The sequence below is a fragment of the Ammospiza caudacuta genome, chromosome 11 (genome assembly GCF_027887145.1).
Source record: "Ammospiza caudacuta isolate bAmmCau1 chromosome 11, bAmmCau1.pri, whole genome shotgun sequence".
Lineage (NCBI taxonomy): Eukaryota > Metazoa > Chordata > Aves > Passeriformes > Passerellidae > Ammospiza > Ammospiza caudacuta.
Window position 1 is genome coordinate 26,732,090 of NC_080603.1, and position 12,012 is coordinate 26,744,101.

At 47.4% G+C, this 12,012-nt stretch overlaps 1 protein-coding gene across 1 annotated transcript in view; it reads right to left on the reverse strand.

Annotated features, from left to right (window-relative positions):
* LEKR1 (leucine, glutamate and lysine rich 1) overlaps window positions 1-11,691 on the reverse strand; it is a 30,234-nt gene extending 18,543 nt beyond the window's left edge. Inside the window, exons 1-2 of the mRNA XM_058811870.1 lie at window positions 11,630-11,691; window positions 2,949-3,163 (exon numbers count right to left, since the gene is read on the reverse strand). Of these exons, the coding sequence (XP_058667853.1) occupies window positions 2,949-3,163; window positions 11,630-11,677 (263 nt within the window). The 5' untranslated portion in view covers window positions 11,678-11,691. The remainder of the gene's footprint in view (window positions 1-2,948; window positions 3,164-11,629) is intronic.
* Between the last annotated feature and the right edge of the window lie 321 nt (window positions 11,692-12,012).

A 12,012-nucleotide genomic window follows, 5' to 3' on the forward strand; every position in this document is an offset into this window, starting at 1 on the left:
GACATTCCTGGCATTACCTTTTTAGGAAATTTTACCCATTGCAACCTGCAAATTTCCAGGAGGTGAGGAGCAGGAGGGGAGAGATAAAATCTGTTGGATTGTGACTGGGAGCAGAACTGTTGTCACTCACAAGAAAAAAGAAAAAGGCCATTCCCTAAACAGCTACAGGAATTCAAATCAGTTTGCAGCTGAGGAAAAAATCAGTGATTTATCAATGACCAATAACAAATCCAAACTCTGGGAGCCAGGGAGAGCCAGATGCTCATTCTCCATTCTCGTTCTGGAATAGGGAGTATTTGAAGATCTTTTGGATTAAAAAGAAACTGGTAAACAAGGAGAGGCACATTTTCTTCCTCTTTCCGTTCCAGAGCTGCCATTAAAGGGATGTTTCCTGCTCAGTCACACACTAAAGAACCCGTGGAGAAGGCAAGACCGTTATAAACCTGTTATTCTGGGGTTTTTAGCACAAAGGGAGAGTGCAGTGGATGGTTGGGAGCTGGCATTGGAGGATGCTGGGCACTGGCTGAGCTCAGCGAGCATTCCCAGCCACGCTGGCAGCCCCTGCTGCTCCTCTGTGGCAGTGGGAGGTGTCAGGACACGCTCACCCCGGTGCTGGCAGGGGCAGAACAGCACAGAGAACCCAGAGCGAGCTCTGAGAACACCCCAGAGCAGGAGGAGCAGCTCCCCTTCTCCGGGCATTTCCAGCAATCATCCCTGCCCAGGCTCCTGGCGGGACGGAGCAGCACTGGCACTGCCACCAGCACAGAGGCACTCAGCAGCCTGGAACACTCTGTCCCAAAAGAGCCCCAGCCCAGCGTTTTCACTGCCATGAAACTCTGGGAGCTGCCCAGAGCCAGAGCTGCTCACTTTCATTTCACAGCCGGGAGCTGCTCATTTTCTGTTCAGCCAGTGGTGAAGTCACCACCCCTGCAAGCGCTCAAGATAAGGGTGGATGTGGCACTTGAGGACATCTTTACTTCTATTTTACATTTCCTACACTGGGTGCGGCTGAATTTCACTAATTAAATTAATAGTAACTCAATTAATTACCAAGACTGAGGTGATTCTAACACAGAATAAGGCTGAGCAGTAGGATCAGTGCAGTCTGTTCCCCTTCTCCTGCCAGGACCCCAAAGGAAAGGTAACTAAAGACAGGCAAACTCCCAGGTGCTTTCAAGGTTAACCACAGGTACCAGCAGGGATAGCTGAACCCAGAGGGAACAGAAACCTGAAACAGCCTGCAAATGATAAGAGATTCAATCCCTGGGTCTGGCAGAGATAAAAGTGAGGAAAAGGCATGTTTGGCTTCTGGGAGCAGTGATTTGTCAGCCTGGCCAGAGCCAAGATGTTGAATAGTTTATACCTCACCACAAGGTAGTCAGAGAGGCCCAGGACAGCAAGGAGAAGATAAGGAACATTCAGCCAAGTTTCTTAACAAGGCACAATGGTTGATTTATGGCTGGAATGGAAACCTACTGCAAGTATCCCACTTGATTTCAGCAGCTTTTAAATCAAGTGGAGCCTTAGGGGAGAAAAGTGCAGAGATAAAAATTTTATTAACTGTTCCAGCTTCACTACAAAAAGTCAGCTCGATGAAAATTTAAAGTTTAGCTCTGGCAAATGAGCCTCCACAAGAAGAATGTGCTGTCAGTGCATTTGCTCACACACTGCCACCAGAGCTGCCACCCAGGGTCCTTAAAGGGACAAGGAGCAAACAAGCTTTAAAAATAGATATTAAACCACAGAAAATATTAAATATCAGGAAGAAGGGGTGAAAGATGGTTAAATTAAAAAGATATTGCAAGAAACATTATAAGTAACTTACAAGACAAATGCATTTTGTTCACTTTCGTGGGAACTTGTGCTCTAAAATGAATCTTTTATTAGTAATATTAGCAAGCAAAAGCCTAACTAAATCCATGAATTAATTTTTTAACAGTATCTGAGTCATTCTCCAAAAAAATTAGGTTTCCAAAGCATTTCAGTCCAATCTCAAGAGCACCTTCAGCTCTACATCCCTTGGTGTGAGGCAGTCGTGCAAGGAACACCTCTCCTGGGGATCCCAAAAATCAAACTGTGCTGATAATTAAAATTAGAACTTCATCCTTACAAAAAAACTTCTGTCTGTTTCAGTCAGATGAGCCAAAAATTACCCAGGAGTTTCTGGTAGCTTCAATCCATCTGTAGCAAACTTGAGCAAACTGCATTTTTACAAAGTATCTTTTATTAATTGATTATAAACATCAATTATTTATAGTCCTGCTGTAATCAATTAATGGAATATAACAATAGAGTCCAAAATATATGCAGGGAAAAGGATATAGATCCTGTAAGTATGAGCTGAAAGAACACACTTGAAGGTCCTAATTGGCACTGAGGTCCATCATTAATTACTGGAGTTTTATGGTACAAAACTCCCCCTTTAAGTGGGACCTTCCGATATCTGTAAGGATTTGAAACCTCCTGTTTGTGGAGCAAAATGCCCCTGACATTTCCCAGACTGTTCCTCACTGCTTTAGGATTCTGTCCCAGCCCTGCAGAGAGGGAATCCTGAGACTGCCAGGGAAGGACACTGGGAATTCTTTACTGAGAGACAGCCAGCCCAAACCTCAGGCCTGTGGCACTCCCAGTCCCGTGGAATTTCATTTGGAGTATTAGAGATTTATTACAGGATGATAAGATATTCATCTTTTCCCTTTGGGAGTGTGTGCAGGGGAAATCCCTCTGCGTGCTTCTGGCCTTTCCTTCACCTTCCACACACCGACTGCTCCTAACTGCTCAGGAATTCTGAACCTGCTTCCACAGGACACTGTGAAAGGTGATTTAAATCAAGTATTACAGAGTACATGGGCCATCTGAGAACAGAAAGACAAATGTTATTTGTATTTGAAGCTGCTTTTGTGCTGAAATTCCCTGCCCCAGGGGCTCCAGAGATGATGTGCTCTGACCTTTCCGTCTTGGACTCGCTCTCAGCCCGGCAGCGCTCCAGGTCGTGGTGAAGAGCCTGCAACTCTGCCTGGAGCCTCTGCTCCCGTTCTAGGCTTCCCTTATAAACCTTAATCTCCTTCTCCATTGCTTTCACTTTGTCCTCCATCACCTTGAACTCGTGGAGTGTCAGGTAGCTGACTCCGCAGTATTTGCACACTGTCTGGTCCCGGGGCATCTGCAGAGAGAGAAAATGCTTCAGTGTCTCAGAGAAACAGGTTCAGCTAAAAACCCCTCAGTCACGCTAAGAAATAATAACAAATCCAAACAATTAAACCATTTGCTGCTCTGGAACGTTTGAGATGAGATGATGTTATTGCTTTAGCAAATAGAGACAAAAATCTTCATTAGCAAAATGAACCCCAGCTAGAGCAGCACTTTTCCTTCCTGGCAACTTCCCAAGATACATCAATTTGATATGTGGGAACTCTCACTGAAATGCTGAAGTACTTCTGAGTTAGGTTGGAGGTATTAATGGAAAGTGAAATGCTGTGTTTTACAAAGCTGTTTCATTAATGAATCTGGGATTACCAGATAAATGTTATTTCTCTGGGTTTCCGACAACTCAAATCCAAGTGAAGGAGGCAAGAGGAGGGAGAGTGAATAAAGTGAGGTAATCCACAATCTTCACAAAAATAATTGATGAGTGAAGCTGAGGTGTCCATGGCACTGGGGTGCTGTGGAATCTGTAACCCCTTCGCCAGGAATGAAGGACTCAGGACTGATTACAAAACACAGAGCATGTAACACTCATCCAAAGGAAAGGCCATGTATTAAACTGGAAAACAGACTTTTCCAACTGAGCTGGTTATTAACCTTGAAGCAAGGAACATGCAAGCACCTGTTCAAACAGTTTAAATCCAATTAAGAAGCTTTGTTTCACAGAAGAAGAAAAAAAAAAGATGTTTTGAGACATTGGGATAAACAGAAAGAAACCCTACTGAGAGGAAAGAAAAGAGCTTTCAAAAATTATAAATTAAAGACTCATACAACAACCTTTAGTTTAAATATAGCTTGATATAAACAGTGTTGCAGGGTGCCCTACACAAGCTTTATTCCCCCATTTCCTAATGTTGCTCCAGTTTAAATCCCCCTGGTTACAGCTGCTCTGGAGGAGCCGAAAATGCAAGTTTATTTTTCCTGGCAGCTGCAGTCTGTGCTTGGAAACCTGAAACTGTTCCTCAGGACAAGCACCCCGAAGTTCCAAAGCCCTGGAATGAGGGCAGTGGGAAAGGACAAAATGAGTGTGCAGGGAGCACAGGAGGGGTTTATCAGGGAGGACACGGTGCCCCGTGCAGCACAGCCACTGCTGCTGCTCACACTGACAGCTGAGAACTTTCACTGCTTCTCCCATCAAAAACAAGATAGGATCACCAGGGGGCTGAACTGCAAAGGGCTTGTGAAAGTACCAAAACTTCTTGGTTTTCAGCTTTGTTACTGAATGTCAAAATAAATGAAATCATACAACAACAAATACTCCCTGTCTGGGCTCAGCTGGAAGTGCTCTCCTTCCCATCCATTCCTCAGGTGAAATGAAAATCTGGGAGGATTCCTGATCAGGTTGGATTTTTACAGTATTTGCTACAGAGTAAAAAAATCACAGAATGGGGACTGCTGAGTAAATCAGGACCTTGCTCTGCACATTAATAATTACCCTGCAAGCACTGCAATAAGTGCACAGATTGAACAGCTTCCAAACATCCACCTGAATACATGGAACAGTTCCCTGGCACCAGGAATGGATTTGGCACACGCTGAGTGATGCCAGCCACACTTAATTTAAACCCAGCACATCTGTCCAGGGTACCTGGGAAATTACCAGGACCCAGATGAAAGTGAATAGAGCAAGGAAGGCACTGACCTGATCTCCCATCCTGAATCCAAGGTTCCTCTCTCATGGAATCTCAGGATGGTTTGGGTTAAGAGGGACCTTAAAGCCCACCCTGCCATGGCAGGGACACCTTCCACTGTCCCAGGTGCTCCAGCCCCAGCGTCCAGCCTGGCCTTGGGCACTGCCAGGGATCCAGGGGCAGCCCCAGCTGTGCCAGGGCCTGCCCACCCTGCCAGGGAACAATTGCTAATTCCCAAAATCCCATCTGACCCAGGAATTCCAATATCCCATCTACCCCTGCCCCCTGGCAGCCTTATAAATAAATGGTCTTTCCAGGAGAAAAGCTCCACCAGGCCTTGTCTCTTAGACACCAAAGTTGACCAACCATTAAACAAAATCTGTAGGAAACAAACTCATCAGCTCTTGTGCTTACAAATTACCTTTTCTGGAACAGTGAGATTGCTGAGTAACCACAAAGGATGTGTACTAAACACAAATTCATGGTTTCAGATTCCATATTTCACTGTTTCCATTTGATAAAAACACCGCTGTCATCTTAACTTCAAAGCAGGAAAAGAACAGGGGAAAAACAGTTTGGAAGGAATAGAAAAGGAAACCATCAGAGCTCTGAGTGGAAAGGGGACTTACGTGTCCTGAGTGAGCACTGAGGACAAGCAGTGAACAGAAAAAATCAATTAGGAATTAAAAAACCAGTTTTGCTGAGGACAAAGTGCTTGATCTGGGAAGGTATTTATCCATAAGGCTTTGAGCTACAGTTGTGAGTGATGCACAGATGCTGTAAAGCATCTGGGGGAACAGTTTCCACTCTGCAGTTGGTTTTGGAAGGAAATATTATCCCCTGGTTACAAAGATTTCTTTAGCTACCAAGGCAAGGGGAGGACTGAGCCAAGAGGGTTAATCACTCAAATTACATCTGTCTGACTCAGTCTCATCTGTAGAGCATAAGCTGTAAGGAAAAAAAGAAAAGAAATTGGTGGTCTGAACCATTTTTAGCCCTTTGAACGATGAGACAGGAATTTGTACCACTTGAACTTGACCAAATAACTGCAGGGTGTGTCAGCTCGTGCACCACCACCCCTCTGCTCTGGAATTTCACATTCCACCCACAAACATCCCAGGATGGAGAGCTGGAATCCTGTTTGGAAGAGCGAGCTCCTCTCTCATTTGGCAGGGCTTTGATGTTACAGCACCCAGCCACAGGGATCACTGACCACAGAACCCTAAAACTGCTCAGCTTGGAGAAGCTCTGCAAGAGCATGGAGTGCCACCTCACCACAGCACCCACAGGCACAGGGCTGATAAACCCCACCACTGCCCCGGGCAGCTGGGCCGGGCTGGACAGCCCTTCCCATGGAGAAATTCCTCACAACACCCCCCTGTGCTCCTTGGTCCCCAGATCTGTCAGGACTGAGATCGCTTCAGCAAGGACTGGTCAAAACCAAAAAACTCTGTATTTGTCCAATTTAAACTTGTAGCTGGAAACATAAAAGTCAAGAAAAAAAAAATCCTTATGCTGCAACTGGGTGGTCTTAAATTATTTCTGTATGTTGATTTATTCTACCTTATTACCAAATTTTACTTTCTTTTTTGTTTCATTCCTCTCCCACATTATTTTCATGTTTCTCATCCCGTCTGTCCCTCTTCTGACACACCAGTCAATCCCTGCTGCACAAAAAGAAATGATGACTCAAACCATTGATTTTTGAGGAAGAAAGGGGAGTCTTTTTGATGTGTACACAAAATAAGGTACCAGATTGAAATTTATATTTGCCTTAGTCAGAGAAAGATTTTTAAAAGGTCTCAGTAGAAACTTCACTTCTTTTAAAAGAAACAAAGTGTATTTATGAGCCAAGTTTTCAATCAGCATCTACCCCAGAGCACTACAGATGGTACTGCTGAGCCACACTGCTCACATCATTATTTGCTGCCTGCCCATAAAATCACAGTTGCAAAATAAAAATCCCGTGCTTGCTTTGAACACATGAACAGTGGAGAAACAGGCTGGGAGCAAAACCAGAATGTTGCTTCACCCAAAACGTGCCCTGGGAAAATCCCTGTGTCACGAGAGGAAACAGCACCGGGAGCTCAGGTGGCTGAACCCACTGCAGCCTGGAGGAAAGCAGAATAATGAACCCTGACATTGTCACACTCACAGAGCTGCAAACACCAGCACAGGGCCAGCAAACAAAAAAAAAAAAAAAAAAAAAAAAAACCAAAAGTTTTTTTGTGAGAAAACCTTGGATAGAGAGAATACAGCCCTGAAGTGATGAGAAATCTTTGGATTTAGAGAATACAGCCCTGGAGTGATGAGAAAAGCTTGGCTGTAGTGCCCAGAGAGGGTGGGGAGTGTCCCTTAGTGGAGATGCTGAACCACCTGGACACAACCCCTGGCAGTGCCCAGGCCAGGCTGGACACTGGCGCCTGGAGCCACCTGGGATGGTGAAGGTGTCCCTGTGTCCCTGCCAGGCATCTGAAGGTCCCTTCCAACCCAGACCATTGCAGGATTTTCTCCCATTTGCAGAGCACACCCCAGCACTCAGAGCACCCCCACAGCAGGAGCCTGACACCCCAACAGCACAAAACATCACAAATTCCACACTGAGTGCTGGAAACCTCCGTGGGCACTGGAGCAGCTCAGGGATATCACCCCCAGGAGAATCCAGGGGCCCAGCAGGATGCTGAAATGGGCTCTGCCATTCTGCCACGCTTATCTGGAGGGCACAAACTGGAATTTTATCTGCTTTTAAATGCCTGCTGGTGCCACTGCAGCGCGTCCCAAGCACGGAGCTGTGCTGTCGCGTGGGCTCCCAGCCACGGCTGAACTCTGTGTTCCAGAACCTTCCAGAGGAAAACCCCGGTGCTGGGTTCGCAGGCAGACAGCAGGAGCAGGGAGGCTGCCGTGATGTGCTCACACAGAGCCCACACTGTGCCCAGGCTGCAGCACACGTGCAGAGGCTCTGAGTGCCCCTGGCTGCCTGTGGTGTACCCGATACCCTGGGGACGCCACAGGACGTTCTGTCCCCATGGGGAACAGCTCAGGCTTCCTGCCCGGCCCCAGCTCCTCTCTCCTGGCCTCACACAACTCCCAGTCTCTCAGGGGATCTTGGCCCTACTAATGTTATGATTTATGGTAACAAAACTTTTTTTTTTTTTTCAGATAAAATATGAAATTAAATATAACTGTGTTTGCTGCCTTGAGGATTTGGGTCATTCTGTTGCTGTTCTGTTTCCTGTTTCAGGGAGATCCTCAGTGCAAAGCTGCCTCTTCCCTTCTATTTCCCTCCACTCCCACAGAACTTTAATTAAAGTCCAAAGACACAAAAATTGATTCATCTACCACTGGCAACAAACAACTACCAAGGTGAAATACAAAAGCCTTGATGAAAAATTAAACCAAAATAGAACATTAACCAAGCAATAAAACCAGAAGTCCCCAAAAATACACATCCATGACATTGGGTCAAGGAAACACTAACTCCCTTCTGTACCCTGCTGGGCTCTGTGACACCTCTCAGGCTGAGTTTGCTTGCAGAAACTCTATGTAAATACATTAAAAGGAGGCATTAAAAGCCACTGATTTCCATCTTTACTAACAATTAGTTCCCAAGAAGTATGCAACTATAAATACAAAAGAATACTATAAACTTTAATAATGGATATGTAGATATTTTATTCACCTATTGTTCTTGTTTTTTTCATTTAGCACCCATCTTGCAATGAATGTGAAATGCAATGTTGTGGAAGGGGTGTGAGAAGAGAAGAAGGAATAAGAGAGAGAAGAAGTTAAAGTTTTTACACAGTTCTCTGAGGTAAAATAGATCAGAACATGAAGAACCAAGGTCCCTTCATATCATTCCCTTCACAAAATGCTGAGAAATCTCCTTCCATGTAATGCTGTGAAAGGGGTAGGGTATGAAAGCAGAAGGAATGGGAGAGAGAAGAAAGCAGGGACATGTAAAAGTTTTTACACAGTTCTCTGAGGCAAAATAGATAGAACATGAAGAACCATAAAATGCTGAGAAATCTCCTTCCCTCTGGACTAAAACTTCCTTTAAAATAAATCCTTGATAAGCAGCTTGTGCAGCTCCAAGGAGAGGAAAATGAGAGCCTGCCCTGTGAGGCTGCTCCTGGATGCTTTGTGAGTGCCACAGCCCAACCTCCAGCATCCATCCATCCATCCATCCATCCATCCATCCATGCCAGCCCAGTGCCAGCCCAGTGCCAGGCCAGGGCACATCCCTCACTCTGGGCAGCCCTCAGTGCCTGAGAGGCTCCATCCCTGCAGCCCCATGTGCTCCCTGGGCCTGGACACCCACCCAAGGAGGATGTGCTCCTCTGGCACAGCTGGCTCACATCTGGCTGCGTCGGGAGCCGGCTGACAGGGAGATTCCAAAGGAGAGGCTGTAAAATCTGGGCAGCAGAGAACAACGGGAAGGGAACGAGCACATGTGTGCAGAAAGGACGGCAGATACAAGGGCAGGAAATGGTGAGAATGACTTGTAGTGCCTTGTAACCATGCTGCAGCTACAACACGAGCCAGCTGAGGAGGAGATGAGCACAGCACAGGATGTGTCAAACCCTGACACTTTCCCATCCCAAACCCCAGGCTGTCGCTGCCTTGGAGCTACACGTGGCACGAGGAGGATGGGACAGGAGCAGAACTCTGTCCATATCTGCAAATCCTGTGTCCTCTGCACTGGATGTTTTGTTAAAGGTGGGATCAGCACTGCTGGGATCTCCAGAGATTGTCTACCCCATCCTCTACTTCGAGGGACAAGCTGAAGTGACAATCCCACTGGGAGAATTCCGCAACAGCCGGGAGAGCTGCTCCAGAGTTTCAGAGCAATGCTTTCAGCCAAAGCACATGCAGAAATGTGAGCAAAAGACTCATTTGCACCTGGAAATGAACCACCACCTCCGGTGAGCAGTTACTGTGTCCTCCCTCAGGTATTTTCCAGAATGAGCAAACCCAGCTCTGTTATCCTTTCTTAGAAGAATTTAAAGCTCTTTTTACTATTTTTGCTCTTTTCTAAATTCTCATCAGTCACGTCATTATTTTAAAGCCTGCAGCTCAGAACTGAAACCTCAACAGCCCTGGACAGATGGACAACAAAGACTCAAGTTTCACATGTGATTCCTATTACAATTATTGAGTTATTCAAACTATTAATACATTAACAGATTCTTTCTGTGTAACATCCCTTTGTTCATTTTATTCTGCTTATGACCTGATTACAGCCCTCAGACTGTTAAGTCTGACAAGGAGGTTATTATGGATTTTGTATTGATGCACTGGATTAATTTTAAAAGCCTTATTTTTGCTAAGAGTATGGAGTTTAATGCTGTTCCCAGAGTGCTCACACCCCTTCCTGACTGGCACCAGCATATTCCTTATTGTAATCCAAGATCCTGGCTCAACAGTAACCAGCAGGCACTGACACTGGCGCTGACAGAACTCATGTCACTGCATTTCTGTGCCTGCCCTGGCTGCTGCTCCCTTCCTGTGCCAGCACACACTGAGCACGTGGAGCAGGAACTGCCTCAGGAACTGATCCCAACATAAAACAGGCTCAAGTGCCACAAACTGCAGCTTTTAGTCATTAAAGGAAATATTAAGCAGTAACCAGCTCCAGGAGGATTCCCTCCTTCAGCAGTTTGGTACAACTGTTTCTGTGAGAAGCTTACACTGATTTTTGCTCACCACTGTACCCCGTTGGGGCAGAAAAACTAACTGCTAAATACACAAACTTAGTGGGATCCTTCCTGCTACCAAAACAGCTGCTCATGATTCTGAAAGTTCCACAGCTTCTCCCCTTCTTTTTTAAGGCCAAGTATTCATTTTCCCTTTCTTTATCCATCCTCCCCATCCTTAATTTCTCAGAAATCATCTCAGAAATTGTCCGAACAGTTTCCTGGACTAAGCCAGGCAGAATTTCTCCAGGCTGAGTACACAAAGCTTTTAAATGACTTGTCAATTATGAGCTGCAGACCGAGGAATGAGAATAGCTGGGTGTTGTACTGCCAGAGTGAAAACTTGATAGTGTTACAAAAAGTGACTCGTGTTCCACTTGAGTGCAGCCTCCTCCTAAATTGAGCCATACAAACAGCAGCGCTGTTACACCGGCAATCATCTGTCTGGCAAACAAAAGAACACACAAAGACACGAGGGGAGAGGAAGGGGAATGTTCCGTCCCCGTGTGTGTTGATACTCCTCTGGAACATGTCATGCTCTGCAGTCCTTCCGAGCTCCCGGCAGCAAAACACGCCAGAACAGGGGAAATCTGAGACTCACCTGCAGTGACAGCCCCGGCACAGGGCGAGGTGTTCCCCAAAACTCACCTGCAGTGACAGCCCCGGCACAGACTCAGGTGTTCCCCAAAACTCACCTGCAGTGACAGCCCCGGCACAGGGCGAGGTGTTCCCTAAAACTCACCTGCAGTGACAGCCCCGGCACAGGGCGAGGTGTTCCCCAAAACTCACCTGCAGTGACAGCCCCGGCACAGGGCGAGGTGTTCCCTAAAACTCACCTGCAGTGACAGCCCCGGCACAGGACAAGGTGTTCCCCAAAACTCACCTGCACTGACAGCCCCGGCACAGACACGGCAGTTCCTCTGCAGGGTTCCTATAGAATTACTGTAATTACACCGCACAAAGAGTGAGGAAATCCAGCACCCAGCCTAACCCAGGGCCAAAATGTACAGGCAATGCACCGGTGCTCACAGGCCTGTGCAACATCCCTGAGCTGCTGCAGGAGCTCCGAGCGTCGGGGTCTGGCATTTCCACAGCTCGTACCTTGCGGATCTCCTCGGGCAGCGCGTGGACGGGGCCGCGCCGCTCCATGGCCTCCCGCGGGCTGGGCGGCGGGCTCCGGGAGCGGCGGGGGCTCGGGGTTCCGGGAGCGGCCGGGGCTCGGGGCTCAGGGCCCGCCGGGGTCCCGGCCGAGGGGACCCGTGAGGGGCGGGGGGGGCGCGGCGGCCGCCGCCATTTTGTGGCCGCGGCGTCGGCCGTAGCCGCGGCAACGGCGCGTGCGCGTCAGAGGGGCTGAGGTGAGGGCGGTGAGGGGAGCGCGGCCCGGGCTCGCCGCAGGATCGGGGTTTAGTGCGCCCCAAAATCCCCCTGACACCCCAAAGCCAGCCCTGGCATGACCAACACGGCTCCCCAGAGCCGCTCCTGAC